The 25,755-nt window shown below is 46.0% G+C and overlaps 1 protein-coding gene across 2 annotated transcripts in view; it reads left to right on the top strand.

Moving 5' to 3' along the window:
* Positions 1–25,755, top strand: part of PTPRG (protein tyrosine phosphatase receptor type G) — a gene marked incomplete at both ends in the record, with an annotated part of 658,283 nt that overhangs the window by 574,278 nt on the left and 58,250 nt on the right. For both annotated transcript variants that reach the window (XM_084246972.1, XM_084246971.1), the window contains 3 exons: positions 3,766–3,815; positions 5,561–6,335; positions 20,103–20,235. In XM_084246972.1, coding sequence (XP_084103098.1) covers positions 3,766–3,815; positions 5,561–6,335; positions 20,103–20,235 — 958 coding nt within the window. The remainder of the gene's footprint in view (positions 1–3,765; positions 3,816–5,560; positions 6,336–20,102; positions 20,236–25,755) is intronic.

Here is a 25,755-nt window from a genome sequence, read left to right as displayed (position 1 = left end):
TAAAATATCCAATCACAGTGACTTGTCTACAGACTTTCTTTGTTCAGAAGTGGACATGAGTTGCCTTAATCAAATATCGATGTTTGTCCCCATATGTTGACAAAAGAGCACAGATTCTTCGTTCCTCCCCACAATGCTTTGGCATCTTCCCTACAGCTTCCAGGAGGCGGTGTCAATCCAAATCTTAATCAAGGTGATTAAGTTAAACCTTTTCTGGTGAGCCACATGGGCATTTATGAGCAGGAAAGGCCAATGTGCAAAATCGATCAGCTACTAGGACTTAAATTTTAAAAGGGAAAGAAAGCAAGTTTAGAGAATTCCACAGAAGCCACGTTCAGCATAATGAGGCTTCCCAGTGGTAAAGTTTACATCTGGATGTGGATCAGGAAGGAAGCTGGTACTTCCTCATGCCACTTGGAATAGTGATCTTTTTATAGTAAATATATCAATACTGTGTTCTAGATATCATAACAATAAATGTGTGCTATTTGTCTTACTGTGATAAATATAATGGTGGGCACTGTCTGAGGAATAACTCACAGTTACAGGCATTTGCACATAAATGATTGCATCTGAACCTCACCTTGTGGCAGTTGGAATGTAGGTATTATTTTACAGATGGGGAAATGATGTCCAAGGGTGGTCTAGTATCTTGCAAAAATTCACTTAGGTGCAAGCAGTGTACAGATTTCTTGTTCCGAAATTCAGTCATTCATTTACTAACATGGACCACCCTGAAGAGTAAATATTGCCATGTCCGCATTCTTCAACACATGAAAAGGTGCATTACATCGTGTTTAAAGCCTTTTTGCAATTCTCTATGGTCATGGAATATAGGGTTCCTGAACTCTTTCTTTGTACCACAGACCCATGTAGCAGCCTGGGAAAGCCAAAGGATCCTCTCTCAGAAGAGTTTTTAATGAGTGCATAAAATACATAGGCAAGGCAACCAATTATGTTCAGATACAGTTGTCAAAATATTTTAAGCAAATTTGGAATATAGTAGTAGATGTACGTTTTCATTAAACTATTAAATGATAAGTGATGGGTATGTTAGCTGCTGTGCTTTCTGAGAGTCCAAAATCACTGCAAACTATAAGGCAGTATGAAAATACCTGATTTCAATCATAGACAAAGTCACAGGTCCTGTGACTACAACTGAGATTTGCTGTCTGCATTTATGATGGAAGGGAGAAGAACCACCGCTTAGTAGGCGCTTAGTGAGCATGCAGATGTGATTTCCCCCGCACCCTGAATTCTGAGACCTGGAGACCCCAGGTTAAGTATCCCTGATGGGAAAGATGCTATGAAAATTTCCTAGTCAGCATGGCTAGACCTGACGCGGGTGGAAATTGCTCCCGATTAATGGAAAGGCGCCCTGCTGATGGAGTGGCTCTTTAGTGTCTTGCCCTTGATTAGAGTCTTTGTAAAGGCAGGAGAAGTGGGGCTCCTAGAAACCGTCTTCCTGTCTCAGCAAAGGGAGGTATGCAGACCTGTGTGAGGCCGTGCACTGTTGATCCTCGTGCAACTAAGGATGGTGGATATTGAGTCTCGGGGAGACGAGGCTACCTTATTTTATGTGGAATCTGAACAGGTATTGATTTCTAGATTGGTCTGTTCTCCACCTATGTCTCCTTGCGCATTTCACTTTCCAACTCCTCAAAATGAATGAATACATCTTTAGGTCAAGACTCGCAAAAAACTCAGGTGTCCATGTATGATTGAGAGGAGGGTGCTCAGTAAGAAATTGGAGACCCTGGCTCACCTGTAGGGGGTGATGGATGCTCAGCTCCAACCGAATGCGACTCTGCAGGAAGGTGAACTTGGTTTGGCCAGATAGTGTGTTTTTTTTTTTTTTTTTACTCAGGGTAAGCAGGAAATTGGGGTTTCTTTTAAGGTAAAAGCTACTGTTTATGATGTTGGCAGCAAATTGGGTTTTCAAAAAAAGCTTGGCAGGTCAAACAAAAATACATGCTGGTCACTTGCTGCTTCTGGTTTAGGTCAGAACCGCAGCAGGTATAAATGTTATTTATTTTGGTGATTAGCATTGTTTGCTCATTTTTCAGAGCCATGTATATATAGGAAACAAACTTTTATAGCATTGTTTTTTCTAGATAACCACAAAGAAGCAGGTTGATCCTTTTTTTATTAAGTTACACTATTGGGCATTACTCACAGTAGCAAAGGTGGAAAGACACATGCCTTTCAAAAGAGAAAACAAACTGTGGTGTGTGTATGTGTATTATTCAGCCTTAAAAAGGGAAAAAATTCTGATCATCACTACAACATGGATAAACCATGAAAATATTATACTAAGTAAAGTAATTTAGTCAGAAAAGAACAGTCATGTTTGGTTCCATTTTTATGAGGTTTCAGGAGGAGTCAGACTCATAGAAACAGAAAGAAGATGGCGGCCACAAGGGCCAGGGCCCAGGGACTGTTTGGTCAGAGGGTACAGCTTTCAGTTTTTCTAGATGAAAACATTATGGAACTTTGTCCGCGCAATAGTGTGAATATATGTGACCCCACTGAACTGTGCACTGAATGACTCGATGGTAAATTTTGTTATGTGTATTTGACCACAGTTCTAAACCATTTCAAGTTACGTTGTTTAATAGTGATAAAAATGGGAGATCAGAAATTTAGGAAGGAAAAAACACCAAAGAGGGTGATGTGGGGTAGATACAAAAGAATTTGACTTAAAACAACAATAGCAAAATTTTATGGGGTTTTATTTTGACATGTTTAGTTGAGATAACACTGGTTTACAACACTGTATATGATTTAGAGGTATAGGATCGCCCCCTTCAGGTGTTGTTGCTACACCACACCCACCACTAAGACCCCCTCTTATCCCATAAAACATAAGTAGAAATGAAAGATGACAGTACACAATAGATGAGGCAGGCAAATAAATATCAATTATTGTACTGCACAATATTTTAAGAAAGTGGTAAAATGTTAATTTAAGGTAAGCTAAGTCTAGGATTCATACCATAACCACTCAAAGCAAACTATAAGAAATTATAACCAGGGCCTCCCCGGTGGCACAGGGGATTGAGCACAGCTCTGGGAAGCTGTTCGCAGCCTCTGCAGCGTGGATTCTATCCCCAGCTGACCAGGGAGATTCCCACATGGTGTGGAGACCTCTCCTGTCACGCCCACTTCCCCGTTCTGTCTCTGGTAAATCCTCGCACCCTCCCGTGTCTCTGGCCTGTACCCCAGTTCTTGTATAATTTTTTAAAAAATATATAACCAAAATGGAATATATGATTCCATACATACAAGCGCAAAAGAAGGCAAAACAGCAGCAAGTCAGAATGAATGGTGGTCACCTTTAGGGGGTGAATGTGGCATTGACAGCAAGCAGGGGATGGGTGCTGGAGAATGTCCACAGCTCAGTATGGGTACTAGAACACAGGTGTTTGCAGAAGTAGAGTAATGAGACCACACTTCTTCAGTTTTGTTCATTTTTACTGTATTTAACCTCAGTAGAAAACAAAAGTTTTTAAATTGTCTTAAACTAATAAGAGTTAGAAAACTATGGCCCAGAGGAAAAATAGAGTCCTCTGCAATTTTTTATGACTCAAGCTAAGAAGAATTTTACAATTTCAAATGGTTGGTTAAAAAAAAAAAAAAAAAATTTTAAAAGGAGTATTTCATGACTTGTGGAAATTATATGTGACTCAAATTTGTGTATCTAAGTAAAATTTTGTTGGAATAACAGAGTTACATACCTAACAATGTAATCTCTTTGTTTTTCAGCTAATACCACTCGGATATTCCAAGGGACCAGAATTGTTAAAACAGGAGTGGTAAGTACAGAATGGTAGTCTGGGGCTGAAGAGTTACTTCACATGCATTTAAAACTGTCACCACACGGTGGCAGTATGATGTTGTTATACTGCTTGATGTGAACCGGTTAAAGTACAGGAAAAAAGGAACATTATTCACTCTAGTTGAATAAATTATGAAAACAAGCTGGGCAACAGAGTTAAAGCAGTTGTGTTATACTGCATAATTTGTCGAGGTAAAAACTCTCTAGATTTTTAATTATTTGTTATCTGCGGGATCACACAATGTAAGAATGTAAAAGATCTGTTCCGAGACCTGCATTTGACAGCTGCTGCATTCGGAGGCTGTCATTTGCCCAAAGTTATGTGGATTTGCGCATTTCTGGAGCCTCAATTAACATCTAAGTTTCCTCGTTTCTAGTGCAACTAACAGTCACCATACTTAGAACAGTACTGGCGATAACAACTATAGCATAAAACTTACCCAGCATTTCCTAGGTTTCTAGGAAACCTAGGATGATTTTATTTACTTCTTGTGGCATCCCACAGGATTGGTTTTACTCTTATTTCCATTTTATGGATGAGGAAATCAAGGCTTAGTGACTTAGATCAATGTGCCCAGTTATCAGCTAGGGAGCAAAGTGAGGGGTCAGCTCAAACCCAGACCTTCTGACTTCTGACTCCTGTGCCTTATCTTATGTGGCATCTGGCATGTCCTTTACCAACTTCAGAATGTGATTGCTAACTTGCTCACCCTTACACAACCAAGTTTTCGGAGTAAAAATTGATGATGTTATGAAATCTAAGTTGGTCTCAGTGTTCTGAATGGCATAATTAATGGGGTGAAATCTGGATCCTGTGCAGCAGATTATAAGGCTAGAATTATATGAACAGCTCAGAGCAACTACTTCTTTCCTAAGATACTGTATGCCAGTGACAGTTCAGTATAATAGGAAGCATGAGTTCAGCTTTAGACACACCCCATCTTGCCCTTGTCCCTTAACATCGCCATGCCTCAATTTCCTCACCTATAAAATGGTGATGGTCGTGTGTGCCTCCATCGTATCACGGAAAGTCCTGGCATATAATTGGCACTTATTAAATGGAACTCTGGTTCTTGTCATCATCCACATGGGCATAGGTAAACCTGGAGACTCTGAAAGGAATAGCCACTGTTTAGTGCCCACCTACATGGACTGGAAGCCAGTTCTGGAAGCCACAGTGCAGTGTGGCTCCTGCTTTCAGACCTGGTGGGGTGTTTCCCCTCTTTGTCCATCACCTCCTCACCGTCAGGTGGAAGACCAGATCCCCAGGGCATTTCACCATCTAACAGCTGTATATTCTCCATAGCACCCTTGACGCATGAAAAAGCTAGGGCTCCTGCCTCTTCTGTTGCCCCCCCAGTTGACCATCTGATGTTGCCAATTGACTGCTTATTTCATTTGTCTTTAAGCCAATATTAATGCTACTTACTTTTTTGCCACTTAGCCTCATCCTGAGCAATATTAGTGAAAAGTTTGGCTTGATGTGCTAGTTACAAATTTGAATGCACTCCAAGTAATTGTAAGGCCAGACATGGTCATGCAGGGCTCCCCTCATGTCCACTTTCACACCATGCTTTGGGGACCCCCGTGGGTATGGTAAAGGATGAATAAAACCCTCTGAGTGTCACCACCTGGGTCTCGTTTCCAGTCCTAATGGCTGACATGTCTCTGCTTTCTCTTGCCCTGTCCCTTCCCTCAACCTCGCCTGGTGACCCTTTCAAGCCCACAGCGTCTCCTGCCTCCTCGGCAGACATGGCCCCCATCAGCTCCGGGTCTTCTACTTGGACATCGTCGGGCATCCCTTTCTCGTTTGTGTCCATGGCGACTGGGATGGGCCCTTCCTCCAGTGGCAGCCAGGCCACCGTGGCCTCAGTGGTCACCAGCACGCTCCTGGCCGGGCTGGGGTTCAGCGGCGGCGGCATCTCCTCCTTCCCCAGCACTGTGTGGCCCACCCGCCTCCCGACGGCCGCCTCTGCCAGCAAACAGGCCGTGAGACCCGTCCTCGCCACCACAGAGGCCTTGGCTTCCCCCGGCCCCGACGGTGATTCGGCGCCCACCAAGGACAGCCAGGGTGCGGAGGAAGGGAACAAGGACGAGAAAAGCGAGCGTGAGGATGGGGAGCGGGAGCATGAGGAGGAGGGGGAGAAGGACTCTGAGAAGAAGGAAAAGAGTGAGGGGACCCACGCCACCCAGGAGCGGAACCAGACCGAGCCCGCCCCCACCCCCTCATCTCCCAGTAGACCTGCCCAGAAGGGCGGGCATCAGACTATACCTGGGCGCAACCACAGTGCCGGCCCCACAGACCAGCCCGGTGCCACCAGGGATGCCGACCCAGGCCTGGACCCCCATTCGGTCACCTCCACCCAAGTGCCCCCCACAGTCACAGAGGAACATTATGAAGGGAGTGAGCCCAAGAAGCCGGAAATGCCATCGAAAAAGCCTATGTCCCGAGGGGACCGATTTTCCGAAGATAGCAAATTTATCACTGTAAATCCAGGTAAGCGGCCCGGTCCTCCTTCGAGGCTCCTTTCTGTTGTGAATAGTCTTGCTGTGGGGATAGGGGAGGAAGATCCAGAAAGTGCTTCATATTCTTGGAATCATCTATGCCCCTGATAGAAAAGACGAATGGCAGTCGTGCAGAGGTGTGCGTGTATGACTGTTTTATTCTAGTAAGAATAGCCTCTGCTCTCCTAGTCTTGCTGCAGTAAGTGTCACCTTGATATTTATTTCCTGGTAAAAGCCACTTGTTTCGGAATAACTCCAAAGACTTCAACCACGCAAGAAAACAAATGAATAAGGGAGACATTCATCTTGAGCTGTTTATTCATTAATATTTCATTCCTTATCCATTTATTCAACACCTTTATTTATGGACTTCCTCTTTCATGGCCGCCAGTGGGCTGGGGCTGACCTGGAAATTAGTCCCTGCCACCTGGAACCCAGTATGGAGAAGGCAGAGAGGTGGCAGCCAGCTGGGCTGCATGTCTGGAGGTTAGCAAGCAGGCAGGTTAGCTGGCAAATGAGGAAATGAGCTAACGCAAGTTGGAGAGTGGGAGATGGTAAGAGAGGAAATGGACAGGGTGCCATCAAATAGAATAATGAATGAGGAGGGCGGACACCTATCGTGACTAAAAAGGTCATTCTAGAAAAGCAACATTACATCAAAACATAAAGAATGAAAGGCCCCTGCTTGGGGGAGTTGGTTTCGGCTCATGGTCCTAGCCCAAGAAATAGGACTCTGTCTCAGAGCCCCATTTGCTGTGCAAATTGCCCGGTTTGTAGATGGCAAGCCGAGGCGAGGCTTGTCTGGGCTCCGTGGTGAGGATGTGCCCCCTCACCCTGATGGTTGGCGATTTCGTGGCTCTGTCGTGTGCTCAAATTTCAACAAATCATCCTGATAGTTTCTGCGAGGGAGCTGTGAGCATGAGGGGTAGTTATCGTTGTGAGGGGTTTTCTTAATAAGAAATTCTTCCTTTTGCCAGACTACAAGATGTTTAGCAACAATTTTTTTTGCATCTAAGCTGTTGTGGAGTTATAAGAGTGCAAAAAAAAAAAAGCAACTGGTAAATATTTATTTGCTTTTGCACTTGTAAACATTAAAATTCATCTAAAGCTGAGATCTCGTATGTTAAGATACAACTTAGAATAAATTTTCATGTTTTGAATTACGATCCTCCTTAAAGCTGGTATGGACTCCTTTTTTGAAGTGTGGGTTTCCTATGTCTGTTGCTCAGTGTGCCCTGGTTTTAGGGAAAGGTTGAATTTAGGTTTGCGTTGAATTGAGAGAAGGAAATATCTGGCTACTTGTGAAGTTCCTTGAAGCTATTCTTGCATGAACAGTGATATTTCCTCTAGGAACTGCTGTGAAAAGGTTGAGTTTCCTTCATTTGAAAATAGTTAAAAAATATTTTGGGAGTACCCACTGTGTACCAGGCACCAAAGTAGGCATTGGGAAGAAAACATAGACCAAAACAGATTTCTTTTCTCCTGGGATTTATATTCCAGTTGGGGAGCTTGAGAATATTCCAGTAGACAAATGCATAACTTCAAATAGCGTTAAGTGCTGGAGTCAGGACAGTGTAGCATCTAGTGGTCAAACGATGGCATTTGAGTGGAGACCCACCTGATGAAGACCAAACCATTCAGTGGTACATGGAAGACCATTCTGGGCTGTAGAACAGAAGGATCAGAGACTCTAAAGTGCGGATTCATTTGGATCATCCTGGGAGCTGTTGGAAGTCCAGGGCATCCAGACATAGAGTCGGGAGCAGGGAGGAGGGGAGGGTGTAGATATTCGAGGAGCTCAGACCAGCATGACACTCAGCAGCCATATCCAGGATTTGCTTCTAACTGCATCAGAAAACCAGAGGTGGATTTCAGCAGGAGCATTATTACCCATCTGACTAGCTTTTTTGAAAGGTGACTGTAGCCTCTGTGTGGACATTATATAGGGGAGGCAGGAGAGGACCGAGGAAGCCCAGTTCACAGGTGGCAGTGATGGTGGCTTAGACCAGTGTCGCCTTTTCAAAGACCTGTGGTGGACTTGGAATTGATTTTCAAGCTTCAGTTAGTTCATCTTTGGACCTAGGACTCTCAGCCTGCTTCTCTTCACTTTCTCTTTGCCTAACTTCCTGGGAAATAGGTGCAGAACATGTAACTTAGGAGTATTTACAGCCTGAGAGATTAGAAAGGAATAGAGACATGGGGCATGGAAACGAGTCATTGTGAATTAGAGTCACATTTCAGGGAACAGAGTCAACCCTGGAAATTCCCAACTCCAGGAATGGGGTGCGTCTCCAGCTTCAGCCTTTCAGCTTCATCTTTCAAGACAAGATGGTGAGTGTCTTCCATCTTGGCAACGTAGCTTTAGAGTGAGATCGCCCCAGGGGGCTCTGCCTCCTGTCCACTGGGGATCCTCAGGCTGATCTGGGCTCAGCGTCCTCATCTGTGAAGTGAGGATAGAGATCCCCTTAGTGCCGGAGGCTGTGTGGATGCATAGCACCCTCCTTGCTGTCAGTGATAAGGAAGGAGGAGCTGTCCACAGCCCATGGCCACATCATCGTTGGGAGGCTCCTAGCAGGAGTTTCTTTTGCATTCATCCAGGACATTAAGAAGTGTGCCGAGGCTGTGGCCACAGCGAGCTGGCCTTAAAAATGACCCCCGGGAACTCCAGCTTATACCTAACACTGGGAGACCAGCAGGTCCTTTATCTAAATGGGAAAGTGCAGACCTCCCCAGTGGCGCAGCGTTTGCGTGCTGGGTTGCGAAGCTGCCTGCAGCCTCTGCAGCGCAGGTTCGATCCCCAACTGCTCCCCGGCCACCGGGCGAGGGTCCCACATGGCGCGCAGACCCCTCCTGCTGCCCGCTGCTCCCCTCAGCGATGTATTTCATCAGTCTGCCTGTTGTTCCCCGCTCTGGCTCTGGTGAATTCTCTCACCCTCCTGCGCTTCTGACTGTACCCAGTGCTTGTATATATAAATAAATAAATCTTCTTAATAAATAAATAAATAAATGGGAAAGTGCACAGCTTCCCAAAGCAAAGTGTAATTTCACTTCAGAATGGCAGGCAATTCAAATTCAAGAGTGGTGGTAGTGATTGCTTAAGCCAGAGATTGATCGCCAACTTTCTGTGAAGGGCCAGATAGTAAATATTTTTTGGTTTTGTGGCCCAGAGACCTTTGGTGTTTAATAACACCTTTTAAAGTCCTATGGGCAGTAGAATTAGTATTAACTCACAAAGAGGGAAATTATAGAAGACAAACTCAGATACCTACAGTAATTTATCAGACAGAGTATCAGTAAGAGAAAAAGACAAGGTGTTAGACATTAGGGAGCTGTGAGGCCTGCAGCAATCTAGAGAATTCATGCCCTTTCTAAAGAAGGCCCCCTTATATAATTCCAACTGCTGTTGCCAGTGAGACTCTTAGGGAGCCAGACATTGAAGTCTATCTGAAAAATCCCCCAAGTTTCAGCAAATTAAAAAAAAATCATTTCTTTTTTTATATGTGCTGAACTAAATACATTCCCTTGGCAGATAGGTAAGCATCCCTGTTGTGCTTGGCCTCTCATGTGGAGTAGATGCGATAGCTGCAAAATGCCCTGGAAGTGACCAGAAGGCCGAGAGGCCTGAGTGCACTCACTCCGTCTCTCACACCACATACCTCCTGCTGACATTTGTTTAGTGTGATGCCCTCCGCTGTGCTGCATGGAATTCTGACGTGGTCCCACCCTCAGGACCCATAGCTTGAACAGGGTTGAGGAGGCACCCCCAGATCCTCTCACAGCAATATAATGTTCTCAGGCTGGTGTGTGGTGCAGTAGGTCCTGGCAAAAGCCGTCCAGCAGGGCATGAGCTACAAACTCATCATTTCGTGTTTCCAGTTTTGTTTCTTTAAATAAGGGAAACTCCTGTTTCAGACTAATTCTTGCTCAGAACCCCAGTATAGAAACAGTTATTTACTGAAAGCTTGTTGTTTGCTTCCTGTGGTTCATCCCTAAGAGTCCCACTCAGGTAGTAGCAAACTACTACCCCCTTCACTCCTGCCCCAGGCCATATACCACCCTTCGTCCAGCCTGCAAATTAAGAAGGGACAGAGCTGGTTAGAGACCTGGGCTGCTGTTCTGCGTTAGACTAGTATAGAGGCTGCTCACCTCCAGCAACCCAGTGCATTGGGCAGCTCTGAGTCACCTCTTTGGAAACCTCAAGCTCTAAGGAACCCAGATTGAAAGCCCCTGATTACAGAAACAGTATCATCAGCTACCATTTGTTTTGCAGTGGTGTTGCATGTCACTTACCCTGCAGTGCCCCCTGAGAGCTTGGCTGTCAATGTCACCACCAGGTCTGTGAGGAGACCTTAAGTTTAAGGAAGAGCCCAGGGCAGAACAGCACGTGGCAAGATGGACCTTAAGTTTAAGGAAGAGCCCAGGGCAGAACAGCACGTGGCAAGATGGAGCACCCACATGCGCCCTGAAGCCACCTGGCTTTGGGACTTGCTCCCCAAGTGAGCTACACAAGATAATTTCAGGTGAAATATTTATTATAAAGTGAATATTTGAATGCATACTTGTTAAAAAGACGCCAATTTACTATTTGGCAGAGGTTCTTAGCCTGGGATGACTTTTCCTCCTCCCCTACAGGGACATTTAGCAATATCCAGAAACATATTTGGTTGTCCTAACCGGGAGGAGGGTGCAACTGGCATCTACTGGGTAGAGACCGAGGGTGCTGCTCAGCAGAGCACAGTCAGCCCCAAGCAAAGAATCACCCTCGTGTCAATAGTACTGAGGTCAAGAAACTTCTGTGGTAGTAATTAATATAAAGTTTCCTTTTCAAAGTTTACTTGAGTTCAGTTAAAATCAGTAATCAACTTGAAATGGATAAACAGCAGCACAACCTCAGAAGATAGGGTGGAAATCATGAACACCATGCCCAACTGAAGTGTTCAGATGGGAGACCTGTAGTATACTTCTTTTAAAATAAATCACAGCAGGCACTTTCAGAAGCAATTTTCAGTCAAGGTTGGGCAGGTTCCTTTTTCTGGAAATGTTTCTTCTACGATCCCACTTGCTTCTGCTCTTGGCTGTCATCTTCCAGGGTGTGTTGGCAAGAACCAGCTTGGGGCAACAGGGCGAAGTTGTTAAATGCCAGCATGGTTTAATTTGCTCCTAGGAGTATTTAGGTCCTTGGAAGTTTTTGTCCTGCTCTGAGTGATGTTTGAACTAGGACAGATGGTATGTCTCTTGGTGTGAGACACTAGACCCCACTCAGAACAAGCAGGTTTGCAGAGGTTGGAGTCAGGAGTTCAGGTTGGAGTGGGTGTGCATTTGACATAAATGGTGTAGGCATCTGCAGAGGTGTGTGATGTTGCAGTAAAGCATCTATGATGGCAGGTTGGTAGGTCAGGACCAGCGGTATTTATGGTGCTTGGATTTAACTTGGGATTTCTCAAATATCCTCAATTTCCAGTATCTAATTGAAGTAGACATGACAGCATCTTATTTGATTGTTTGAGTCTGATGAAGTGAGCTCAGTCTGAAGTGGTAAGGCATGCTTATTCACAAGCACTCTGGCAGTGATAGAAGTAGAAACACAAAATGCTCTATTCCAGCTCAGACACAATAATGGGAACACAGAACCTGTGTCCCACTGCAGAAAGACATGGGTATTTGTAAGTGACGAACCATCTTGTAATCTGCATCAGTGGCTCAGATAGCATCAGGACTCCAGACAAAGAAAGTAAGCTTTTTGACCCTGTAAAAAGAAGTCACCTTATTATAGCCACCCTTAAGGAAGGTTATCGTCAAAACAGAAAAAAGGCAGGACAAAATAAAAATAACAAATATGAGGGAGGATGTGAAGAAATTGGAGCCCTTATGTGCTGTTGGTGGGAATGAAAATGGTGTAGCCACTCTGAAAAACAGGACAGCATTCCTCAAAAATTTTAAAACGGGCATCCCTGGTGGTGCAAGGGGATAAGTCTCGTACTATGAAACCATTGGGAGCCAAGTTCGATCGCCACCAGGGAGCAACCCACAAGGCGCAGCAGACCTCTCCTAACTCACCTGCTGCTCCCCTCAGCAGTGTATTTCAGTCAGTCCACCTGTTCTGCTCCCCACTCTGTCTCTGGTGAATTCTGTCACCCGCCCCCCCTACACACACACACACACACACACACACACACACACACACCTCTTGCCTACAACCCACCTCTTGTATGCATAAATAAATAAGTCTTTAAAAAAATTAAAACAGAATGACTCTAGGGCCCAGCAATTTCAATACTGAATATATACCCAAAAGAATAGAAAGTAGGATGATATCAAAGAGATATTTGTACATGTTGTTCATACTGCATTATTCACAATAGCCAAGAGGTAGAAGCAGCCAAATGTTCATTGATGGATTAGTGAATGTGAATCAACAAAACGTGGCATATCTATAAGCCCAGTGGAATATTATTCAGGCTTAAAAAGGAAGGAAATTTTGACACCTGCTACGATATATCCATATCATAGGATATATATCCATGTCAATATCAATGGTTGATATATCCATATCAACCTTGAGGACATTGTGCTAAGTGCAGTAAGCCTGTCATAAAGATACCAGCGTTCATGATTCTGCTTTTAGGAGGCAGCTAGAGATGTCATTGTCAAAGACAGAGACTTGACTGGTGGTTGCCAGGGACTAGGGGGAGCAAGGAATGGGCAGTTGTTGTGCAGTGGATCTAGAATTGCAGTTTTGCAGACTGAAAACAGATTTTGGAGGTTGGTTGCACAACAACGTGACTGTACTTAACACTGCTTCTGTACTCTTAGAAGTGGCTAAGATGGCAAACTTGATGTGTTTTTTACCACAATTTTTTCAAAAGCAGCTGCCTCAATTCACGACTGTGGGTGTCTTTTAATGGGTGGTGTTACTCAAAACAAATGCAGTCAAGTTGCCCATCATCGATTGAGGCGATAGGATGCAGTAAGCAACTTCCTCTTCTCTTGGTCTTTCTTGAAAAGTGAATCCTGCATTCCCTCCTCCTAGAGTGGCCTCTCAATGCAAGCTGGTGTGTCTTGACATGGCAGGAGTTCTTGTCCTGTCGCAGCAGCGGAGCCCTTGCTGTGGGGTAGGAAGCGTTTCAGTCCATCTGATGCTCGCTGCCTGTAGCATTTATAGTACATTGTACTCCGTTTTTATTTGCTTCTACTGGGATGAGAGCCAAGCCAGTAAAAGGCAAACAGCATTAATTCAGTGGTGACATATGCCACTGAAAACTGTTTTTCTTTTCTTTTTTTAAAAATTTTTTTTAAAAAGCTCATGGAGGCACTGTACTCAGATTCTGCTGGATGCTGAAATAAAAACCAGGAGGAGGAAAGGCCATGTGAGATCGTTAAGCCTGACCTCCCACCTGCAAATTCTCTAAGAGGGTTAGTTAGCCTCTTGCTCCAAGTTTCATTTGGAGGACATTTCTGAAATAGGCTCTTTCTCTGAGCTTAACCCAGTTTGATCTCATGTCTCCTGACCCTCCCTGTAGCCCTGCATGTGCACATCACGTTCATGGGGAGAGAGGGGGTGTAAGTTGATACCCCCTTCCCTTTTTATCCTCTCTTATACAGGCAGCAAGATGGAGCTTTGAAAGAGTATCAGAAAGTCCAAGTTCACTGAGGGGAGTGACCCACGTTGTTTTAAGCAAAGCAACAGTGTGGTAATTACTTACTCATTGCAAAATTAAATAGCTTCAGACATAAATGTTGAATTGGGAAAGCTGCCTTGTACAGAGACAGCCTCTTGTTCCAGGTTCGTGATTTCAGAGTCATGGTCAGGAGTTTATTAAACCAGGACTTTTGCTTTTGATTATGAGGACTTTTTATTTTATTTATTTTTTTTAAAGATTTATTTATTTATACAAGAACCCGGGTACAGTCAGAAGTGCGGGAGGGTGAGAGAATTCACCAGAGCCAGAGCGGGGAACAGAACAGGCAGACTGACGAAATGCACTGCTGAGGGGAGCAGCGGGTGCAGCAGGAGAGGTCTGCACGCCATGTGGGGCCCTTGCTGGAGGCCAGGGATCGAACCGGCCCTGCAGAGGCTGCAGGCAGCTTCGCAGCCCAGCGTGCAACTGCTGCACCACCAGGGGAGGCCCAATTATGAGGACTTTTTTAAAGACCCAAGTTGGTATTGTTCTGCAGACTCCTGTACCTAGAATGCTATCCTACAGACTGAAATTGGACTGGTTAGAGTGAGTTGGCAGCAGGAGTCAGAGATCAGGAAAGTAGGTCTGGTGTGTAACATTAGGAAACAGTAGGGACTGTGGCAAACTAGTGAGACATGCCCTGTCAGAAGAGCGTTATACTCCTTTATCCTTGCTGATGTTTGCATGTGGGAATTTAGGTCTGTGTTGCCAGCCTTACATCTTCAGTAGAAGGTTCCATTATTGATTTTTATGTGAACTTATTTGCTTATTAAATGATGGCACTTAACTCACAGTTTAAAAATAAATATGGGCGAGGGGTAGGGTAGCAAGCCAGATTCATTTCATACCCCTTCTTCACACTCCCACCCCCTCCAGAGAGGAATTGAAGGACTGGTCTTACTGGGAAAGCCAAACCATCTGGAAGAACCAGAGATGAGAAAAAAGGGAACTGCATTACCTAGAACTTATCCTGCTGTCAGGATTTGGGAATTATGGAAGGAAGCAAATTTCCAGTAAAGGTTCTGCTGAACCTTCCAGAAGGCAGCTGGGTGACAAGTGAAGCTCTGAATACAAGTGAGCTGCTCCTAACAGTTAGGAGCATTGGGGTTTATCACACCATCAGTACTTTTGCTTGGTTCCATTGAAAATAAGAATGAATGTTTTCTGAGTTTCTCCCCTGTGTCACACACTGTGCTTAATGCTTGGCCAGGTGGAGCTGGCTTCTAGAGCATGTGACCTGTCCTCAGAAGGCCCTGAACATGCCTTCATGCTCCACCATAGCCTGTTTGAAACTCCCTAATCATTTCTGAACAAGGGGCCCTATGATTTCACTTTGCGTCTGGCCATATAAATTAGCAGCCATCATTTACACAATCTACTTCATGTAGATTATCTTACTTAATCCTCTTAACCTAGTAAGAGGTGAATATTATGTTACAGGGGCTCAGAGATGGACAGTCACTTTCCCAAAGTCACACAGCTAGAATGGCCTGAACAGGAATCTAGAATCTGGTTTGCCTGACTCTGAAGTACAGGTCTGTAACTTTGTGGCACGCTGCCTCGGTTCCACTGAAAAGTTTGTAGCATGTTCCAGAACCTGTGGACCTAAACTTGGGAAGGTTGTCAGGAGACTGAAGGCATCAGAGGGGAGAGTATATAATCTGCATTGTTAGGTATTTCTAGTGCTCTGCTATCGTGTTATGCTTCCTCCTTTAAGAGCCTGCCAGGGCACACGTTGAGTCAGATGACAGGACAACCATTCTTTAGAAGAACATCAAGAAATGTGGTCTTATCTCAGCGTGACTGTTGAGATTCTGGCTCTTTGTTGGCAGTTTCATCACAGGCAGGCAGCCCCAGTGCCAATGCCCGGCACTTCTGAGGTCCTGTGAGGTTGCCACTTACACACTCGGATGTTACAGCCAGGAATCAGACTCAGCAGACTCCCAGTGAGCACTCAGCATCTGCTTGGTGCTGCGCTAGAGTGTGAGGAGGAGAGGGTGCCGCTGCCTGTGAGGATAATTAGTGCTGGCAGGGGAGGTGATGTGAGGATGATAATCATCGCTAACATTAACCAGCTGCCTATGGGTGCCAGGCAACATTCTAAGTTTTATATGGACTAACTCATTTAAACCCTGATCCCCCTTCCTCCCACACACAATACAGCAGACAATAGTATCACCTTCATTTACATAAGAGGAAACTGAGGCACAGAGAGGCTAAGTAACTTGCCCAGAGTTGCAGAGCTAGTCAGAGACAAGGTTTTATTACTGTTGTTCTACAGATGGAAATCATCCCTACCTCTGGGACCTTGCACTAATAAAAGAGCAATTATAATTGAGTGTGATGTGTGTAGCAAAAGCAGTCCACCATGACCATGATGACGATGATGATAGACTTACACAGCATTAACTCAGTGCAGGAAACACTTATAAGCATGCTCCAGGCATCTTCTCATTGGATTTTCCCAACATTATTTTGAAATATGTAAATCCTGTTTTAAAGATGAAGAACTCCAGGCCCAAATGAATGAATTATTGATTAAAAGTCAGCAGAAGGTGGTGGAGCTAAGATTTGAGCCTATGAGCTAAACTCTGCCCTCTGGAGATAGCACAGGCTGAAGACAAGGGAGGCCTCACAGAGACAACAGCACCTGAACTGGATCTGAGGACTCACTATGAACTTCTAAGGGTGGGATAGGAGAGGAATTCCTGGTAGCCGGGTAGGCAAGGCAAAAGGCAGAGTGGTGGAGCCATGGCCCAGCATGGCACTGGTTGGCTGGAATACCCTGTGGGGAGAGGCAGGTGATGAGGGGTGAAGGGATGGCCCCCTCCTGAAGGGCCTTGTCTGTGAGGGCAGTGAGAATTCCTCAGGAGAGTGACAGTGAGTTCATGTGGCCACGTGGAGAATTAGGTTCCAGGCTCCTGGCACCATGAAGACACAGCAATGTTTTGAATTTGAAGGTGCAGTCAATTTTATCGTGCCTCATACAGAGATCCAGTAGTGCGTTCCCATGAAGACCCAGCTGCCTGCCCTTAGTCCATGTGGAGCACAAACTACTGCCAGCTGATTTCCTCACGTCTCTCATTCACACAGAAAGTCTTTGTCACCTGAGCTCACTTCCACAGAAACTGCCGTGCGGGGCAGTCCAGTGAGGTTTCAGACGGCGTTCACTCCCCGAGTTCCCAGTTGTCACGCAAGTGCCATGAAATGTGAGAAAGAGAAATGAGTCAGTCGTGAAAACTAGTTGGAGTCCAGCCCCGTCCCCGCTGCCAGTGACTTCCCCCAGACCCTAGCCCCTGCTGACCTTCAGGTCTCCTTCAGACATCAAGGCCTCCACAGGAGGGGTTCACAGACTGTTTTGGTTCTGGAGCTCTGAGCACTTGATGAAAATTTCAACCATCACCTTTTGGGGCGAGAGGGGGACAGCATCACGAACAGGGGTGATTTCAGAGATAGTGTAACATGCATGGACTCTTACCACTAGGTCATTCCTCCGAAGGCCGGGACATTCCGGAGTGACCACTGTGTCAGAATTGCAGAAATCCCACTGAGGTGGTGTTTCCAATAGTTGGGTAGAGATGTTGGTGTGAGGGACTGTGTTGGCCAAGGGCCCTTTTCAGTGACTTGGACATGGAAACCTGGAGTTTACATTCTGCCCCTCCTCATACCTGCCTGCTATACAGTAGCCCTACCAAGAACCCTTTCCTGTAGGAAGGCAAGGAAGAAATAAGGCATGAGCATCCCGCTAATCTGCAACGTTCCCCTGGAGTGGCTACTGAGTTCCCTGGACATGTGGCCTATAACATCGGCCCTTCTGCCACATTTTCCACTAACAGGACCCTCAGGTCTTTGAGTTTACTGCAACCCACCTCCACCCCCCAAGGCAGACCATGCCTTGGCTGGGCTGCCCCTACTGGAGCCCTGTGAAGTGGTTCTCATTTGCAACTCCGGTTCCTCTGGCTCATCACCTGGGCTCTGCCATCAAATTGTTAAGTCGAGGGAAAGTGTGCACACGTGATTCTTAGCTACTTTGGCTCACAACCCAGCTGTAGCCTCTACAGCCCACGGGACAAACAGTGCTTACCTGTTTTCAAAGCTCTGGCTGATGTGGCTTCTAACTCTCTATCTTGGTTCCCCGCCCCCTCATTTTAGTGCTCTGTCCAGAATGCACATGGCCTGGCTAACTCCCCTTTATCCTTTCTCACCCAAATGTGGGGAGTCCCCTCCAGAACCCCTGGGCTAGGACAGCTATTCCCTGTGGCTCCTGTACTTCCCCTGGTATCACATTCATTTTATTCTAATTATTTGGCTTTAGTCTGCCTCTCTCCCCTAGATGGCCCATATCCCCATGCCATAGAGCTGCTCTTGTCTGATCTACTGCATCCCTGTTGCCTAGCCCCAAACTGGCACATAGTCAGGGCTTGATATATAGCTCACTATGAAAAATTACAGTGCAAGGGGTGAAAAGAACAGGCTGAGACTTTATAAGTCCCAAAGTGCTCTGTTGCAGTCTTTAATCAGAATGTATTTCAACTGCCGGCTTCTGTCTGCTTACTTGGGAGGTGGACTTAAGCCCATCTTGCTGTTCACAGGCCCATGCATGAAACACCGACTAAGTTAAACTACATTCGAGGAAACAGTGAAAAGGACCATAACATACCTTGTCATCACTTAGCAGCTTTGCCTCTTTAAAAATCCACTCCCAGGACCAATTATTTCTTTCCTATTCAGCCCACCCACTTGGAAAGGCAGCCTGATTAGCCCTGTATTTAGTCCATCCTGCCGAGGGACGCTCTGGGCTGGCTGAAGGCTGGCCTCGTTTTCTTGCAGAATAGGAGGCCTCCTTGCTAAGCACATCAGCCTGCACTCGGCTTTGGAGTTTTCAAGGGGCTTCTCCCTTGGCCACACGTGACCTTTGTTCTCCTGCCACCTGCATCCCATAATTGTCTCCACCTGTGTTCTCCCAGCCCCACGCTGCCCTCAAGCTTTATTTGGGCCACCTGGATATCTCCAGGTCTCTCTCCCGAGGTACATACGGGCTTCAAAAGGACCTAGGTTTGCCCTTGAGGCTCCTGGGCAATTGTGAAGACACTGCCGGGGTCAAGAGACAGAGGAAGGAGCTGCTCAGGTAAGAGGTGTTGGTTGACCAGAGAAAATCCTGAACCTTCTCTCAGACTTGCCCTGTTGACCCCTAGAATGGTCCGCGGTTTAGAGGCAGATGTGAGCCAGGCGCAGAGTGAGGCACGGCTTCCTGTCCTCGGTTGTTTTCAAGGTTTTGAAAGGAATGGGATTGGCGAGGAGGAATGAGGAACGAAAGGAAAAGCTTAGAATCAAATTTGAGATTTGGGGGGATCTGGTTGATAGGAACTGGGGGCAAAAAATTTGGGTGCTCCTTGTGGCATGTGTTGTTCAGGCAGTGAGCGGCTGGTTGAGATTCCGGGAGATGGCACCTTTACCTTGGCCTGAGCCTGTTAATCCTTGTCCGGGAGACCAGGAGCCCACACTTGGATGACTGGGGGAGAGGGTTTCCCAAAGCAGGTAGAGGAAGGGAAAGTGGGTGCTAAGCAGGCAGAGAAGATGTGTGGCCATTGTAGTCACCCCTGGTTCAGCTGCTCAGTCTCCTGCTGCCATTCCTCTAGCAGCACTGGGGGATCTGAGAGGCTCTCCACTGGCCACCCCACCGGCCCCAGCCTGGTGCTGCCTTCAGACTTGAGCACATTTCTTCAAGTTATCCACAGGCCGCTCTGGATCACTAATATTCTCCACATGAGACTGGATGTCTTTTTTTTTTTTTTTTTTTTTTTTTTTGCACAACTCTTTCAAAAAATCTTGCACTCTTTCTGCAAATCCAATCCCACTGGCGATTAGAGGACGCAGCCTGCAGAAAAGGCCCCATATGTATTGGGATTCAGGAGCAAACAGTGCAGGCTGCAGATTTCTCCTCCTGTTGTAGGACAGCCCAGGGCCAGCAGGCCAGGTCTCTGGCAATCACCCAAGAGGACAAATCTGCATCACATTCTGGCTCCCACTTCCATTTCCACTAGCCTCTGTCCCCTAATTGGCATGGTTTCTCTTTGCAGCAGAAAAGAATACCTCTGGAATGATAAGCCGCTCTTCTCCAGGGAGGATGGAGTGGATCATCCCTCTGATTGTGGTATCAGCCTTGACCTTCGTGTGCCTCATCCTTCTCATTGCTGTGCTAGTTTACTGGAGGTGAGTCAGCCGGGTGCATCTGCAGGGTGAATGTGGGGACCAGGTTCTGTTGTAAGCACGCTGCTCTGGGAGGGCCCAGCCTATGGGGAGGGAAAACCTGTGGCCTCACCCTTCAGGAAGGTAAGGCAGCTGCAGTGTAGTGTGATCACCTAGGAGACCTGCTGGGACCGAAAGAAGTCAGAGGGCTAGAGCTGCTACTTAGCCTCGGGCGCTTGTGATGAGCTTCTGGGGTTTAATGACAAAGAGGCTTTTGCTTGGGCATCCAGGAGAATCAGGTTCAAATCCCATTTCTACTTTGAGTTTTACTTTCTAAAAGCCTGCAAAAGGAGTTAATACATCTCATAGTGTTTCCAGTTTCTCTGAAATCATGTTTCACTTTGTTGTAGCCACACAATTCCTCTGGCCCTTAAATTTTCTTCATAGCTATTTGCTGAAAATTGGGTAATAGGACTACATTTAGCATATTATCTCACATGTAATACATGTAAGATAAAAAGAGCTGATTGGGAGCTGTCCTTGCTTTGTCATCATCTTTGAACTGGTTCTCACTGGGTCGCAGGGGAAGCCTGCTTGTAGCATCTGTTTGGAAATTCGGTGGTTTTCTGGCTGTGCTGTTTCAGCCAGCTCATTGAGTAATTGCGGCAGCTTGTCCCACTTGGTTGGCCTGGCAGCCTTCACCTCTAAGACTAATGTAGGTGGCATCTGCCCCTTAACACTGTCATAAATGATAAATGTATATCCATCCCTTCCTCCCTTTCCATTAAAATGTGTGTCCCTACTGTGTGACACTTCTAGATAGTGGCAAGGCAAAAGTGAAGCTAGAAAAATCCCTCATCTCATAGATCTTACATTGCAGTAAGGAAGATGGTAGTAAAAAAAAATATATATTAGTAATAAACAAAGCATATAAGTCAAATATATGATACCTGGGATGGTGGTGGTTAATGGAGAAAATTGAAGCTGAAAGGGTAGGGCCTTGCTGAGTCTTAGAGGTGACTGTTGAGAGTGGTTAAAGAAGTCCTCACTGACAAGTGATATTTAAGCAAATCCAGGGCAAGTTCCAGGCAGAAGGAAAAGAATGTGCAAAGGTCCTGAGGCAGGAGCTGTCTGGCATATTCAGAAATAGCACTAAGTCATGTGGCCGGAGCGTGAGTAAGGGAAAGAGTGGTAAGAGAGAGTATTGGATGAGGAGAGTCAGGTCATGTATAGCCTGTAGACCATGGCAGACACATTGCCTTTCACTCTAAGATAAGTAGAGTTTTGTACAGAAGAGTGTTGTGACCTGACTACAGGATTACTTGGCTGCTGGGTTGCAGAGAGACTGAGGAGGAGTAGGGCCAGAAGCAGAGAGGCCAGCAGGGGGTGGGAGGATGGGGAGGCTGTTGAACTAGTATAAGGTGGTGGCGATGGTGCCTCATGCGGGCAGCAGCACAGGTGGTGGTAATCAGTTGGCTAAAGATGTGATTTGAAGGTCGCACCAACAGAATCTGCTGATAGACTGACCATGTGTGTCTCTCTTTGGGTCTGTTCTCAATTGGATAGAATGAGGGAACAGGAAGGATGATCTTAAGCATCCCAAGGCATCTAACAGAATTAATTGTGTTTGGGGGTGAGCCTGGGAACTGAAGACTCACTTCCACATCATACCTGCTCAAGGGAAATATTCCTCTGGATCCCGCTGATAAACTGGAGGCTGCCTAACGTGGGTTCAGCTGAGCATGTGGAAGTGACCAAAGGTCCACACACCATTTCTTGGCTTTGCTTAGTGCTTTGTGGTTGTTGGCACGGGGTGGCTCTGGGCAGGAGCAGGCCCACAGTTGCCCTAGGTTGGGTGCCCCTAGCTTAGCAGCCCCAGTGTGAAGTATCTTGTTCCAAGCAGTTCTAGCAAAACTTCGGGATTGTTTCTGTTTGGTCCTCTGCCCACCCCAGAATGGATCACTGTTACCAGAAAGACCAGGAACCATATGGCTAAGCAGATGTGCTCACATTGGGCCAGCCAAATGGCACATGTTAAGTACAAGCTACTTGAGGAAAGGGGTCGTATGAGAACAGAAGGAACTTTAATTAAACTCTTCAAATCAAGGTGTGTTTTCCCATTAGAAAACAGGAACTGCTTATTCTTCTGAAAAACAGAGTCCAAATGGAATATATGTATTGAATAGTATTAATATTTCATATTTAAAATATATTTGTAATGTCTTACACGCACAAATGTATGTCATCTAGCAGACTCTAGCTCTGAGCTTTTACCAATTGCCTAATGGCAGTACACAAAGGTGAGTGTGAAGAAGAAAACTCTTCACAGGAAGGAAAATAAAACTGAATTAACGTCAGGACAGATGTGTTGTCTGAGCATGAGAATAGCCTAGAGGGACAGACACCTCTTTTCTCTCCAACTTTTAATTTTTATGATTATTCTAGTCATGTGAAAGAAGGAAGCCTTGGGAGCTCACCCAGAAAATAGGTAAATGCAGAAAAGAAAAGACATATGCATCCCTATGGCCATGCAGTTTTGAAGAGGGAAAGGCAGTGCTGCTTTTTTTGCCTTTCGAGGCTCACAGAACAGAAGATTGGCAAACAGACTTGGCATAAGTAGAGTAGTAAGAGCCATCAAAACCTCTGGGTCATTTCCTCAGGTGGCAGGCCTGGCACTCCGATGTCCACACCAGCTTGCTGGAATGACAGCTTCTAGAACCTGGGACCGGTCTTTTGCAGCTCTTCTGGTTTCTGAGGGCATTCACTTAGAGTTGTTGACACAGTAATTTAATAGGTTCACAACTGGTAGAAAATGAAACCCGAGCTCTCTGAATTCTGTTTCTCCACTAGTTTCGTTGTTAGGTGAGGGTAGTGCTTGGTAATCTTCACCAAGGAGTTTTCTAGTACCAGATGCTGTGCTCAGCACTTGGGTGGCACTGTCTCATGTGATTCTTACCAGAGACCTTTGTGACAGATACTGCTACTGTGCCCCTTTTAAAAGTAAGGCCTTGGCCTCGGTGGCGTAGCGGGTTGAGCGCATCACAGTGAGGCTGTCCACAGCCTCTGCTGTGTGGGCTCAATCCCACCAGCCAGCAAGAATCCCACATGGCGCAGCAGACCTTTCCTATCACGCCCACTGCTCTCCTCAGCAGTGTGTTTCAGTCAGTCTGCCTGTTCTGCTCCCTACTCTGTCTCTGGTGAATCCTCTCACCCTTCTGCACCTCTGGCCTATACCCCAGCTCTTGTATAAAAATAAATGAATCTTAAAAAAAATAAAAGTAAGGCCTTAAAAACTCATGGGGGCCAAGTCACTTGCCCAGGGTCATGCAATAAATTGAGTCCTGGTTTTGAGCACAGATTGTGTTCACTCTAGAACCATATGTTTATGTGACCACTGAGACCTCCAGGCTGTAAGTACAGAGCACAACTGATGTTCAGATAGTTTGGGAGTAGCAGGTCAGTGCCTTACTGTTCAATTCACCTACTTGCTTTGACCAGAGGAGGAAAGAGGAGCGAGCTTTGCTCGAATGTCTGCTGTGGGCTTAGCAGTGTGCTTCTCATCCACTGTGTTGGTTAGAACACTTCTGTTATATATGATAAAAATGCTATTTCAAACTCCCTTAAGCACAAAAAGACAAAGTTTATTAATTCATGGAATTGAAAAGATAGGCACCTCAGGCCCAGTTGGATTTGGAAGATGGAACAGAATCATTGAACTATTTGTGTGTCTGTTCCTTTCACACTCAGTGATCTGCTCTGTTTTGAGCTCTCTCAGCCCCTCTGTTTCTACATGGTGACATCTGACCCACCTTAGACCATTAGATTTCCATTGTCCCTTCCCTTGAGAAGGGAGTCCTTCTCTAACAGTTAAGTCCCAAGATGGTGGCTCCTATGGATGACTTCAGTGATTTGTCCATCCCCAGAGCCTTCCAGTGGCCAGAGGGACTGAAAACTCTCATCAGCTCTAGGTCTTCTCTTTTACTCTAGAGCCCAGAAATGAAGCCATGTACTTGAGCTGGTCGGGGAGACATTTCCCAAAGGGCCAGCAGCAGTCCAGACAGAAGCAGCCAGTGCCATCTCCAAAAGAAGCTGGGAAGTTGGAGTCAAAGAGAGCAGGGCTCTCCCGAGAAAAGAAAAGTCAGACTTGGATAGGCCGGGAGATGCACCTGGGACGAGAGGGAAAGGAACACGGTGGGCATGTGAGCTCAGCCTGCCCAGCCTCGGTTTCTCACTGAGGACCCTGGTGTCAGGCAGGCCTGTGCTATGGATGGAAAATGTAAGGCCACTTTCATTCTCACCCCTACTGCAGGTTTAGTAGAGAGTACATGCAGCAGTTTCAAGGCTTGGCTAAGTTATTAACAGATTATAAAACTCTTTTTACCATGGCTTGGGCATGAACCCACTTGCAGCTGCCTGTTCCCCGGGAAGTGCCTGTGCACTGGGCCTCGCGATACAGGGCCCTTATAGCCCTTTGGGGGAGGTCACTATAACCGAGTAAGAAGGGTGTTGGGAGAGGAGCGAGTCCATGTTGCTATGAGAGCATGTAGCAGGCTTACCCAGACCTTGTGGGGTCAGGAAAATCTCGCTGGAGGAGTTGATGCCCAAGCTGGGTCCTGAACACAAGCATCTGTAGACAACGAAGCGAGGGTGGAGGCCAGAGGGTGGAGAGGTTAAACCTGGCCTGTTGTCAACAGCCTTTCCTCATTGCTGAAGCAAAGTATGGGGACAGAAGGGGCAGCTTGGGTGCCACCTGGAGGACCTTTAAATAATGGAAAGGCAATGAAGGAGCTGAAGCAGTGGGAGGGCATGATGAGAAAGAGGCAGTCCTGTGAACAGTAAAGGGAATGCAGGCAGGGCCGGACAGCCCGGAATTTGGAGTTTCGCTGTTCGTTCACCCACTGTGTTCTTAACACGGGTACAGGCATCCCCAAAGAGGGGAACTGGATTCTTGGGAGGTGACAGCACTTACTCCTTCTGTGTATAAGGCACAGGCATTGTGTAGATGTACATATACACACATAGTGTGTTACTACTCTGACATTTCACTGGGAGGTTTATTTTTAAAAGTCTTTAAAGACCCCTTAAGGAAGGGGAGACACCCGTGATTTAAACAAAAAAGTTGAGAAACATGGCTTAGACAAGTCTCCACCACCTTAGTTTCCTGTTACAAAATAGAGTTAAGAGCTGTTTCACAGGCTTGATGAGGTTACTCTGGCATGATGGGAGGTGCCATCCCAGGCCCCCGCACGAGGAGAATGTGCCGGCAGTAGTTGTTGTGCTGGCCCTTTCCAGGGGTGGAGGGATACAGATTTAATCTTGGGTCCTGGTATGCCTAAAAAGAAGATACTGTTCTTTAATAAAGAAAATCAGATTTTCAGATATAAATGGAAGTTGTCTCTTAAAAACTATCACATGTGGCTGTACACAATTTTTTGTCAGCTGTCCGTTGCTTAAAACACTGCTTGCAAATAGCTTTTGGAATTTTCTTTCACAGTTCAGGCCTTTGAATGATTTCAGTTACACAAAGTACTTATCCTGGAAATA

Source organism: Talpa europaea (assembly GCF_964194135.1).
Source record: "Talpa europaea genome assembly, chromosome: 11".
Lineage (NCBI taxonomy): Eukaryota > Metazoa > Chordata > Mammalia > Eulipotyphla > Talpidae > Talpa > Talpa europaea.
This window is presented reverse-complemented; position numbering and strand designations above follow the sequence as displayed.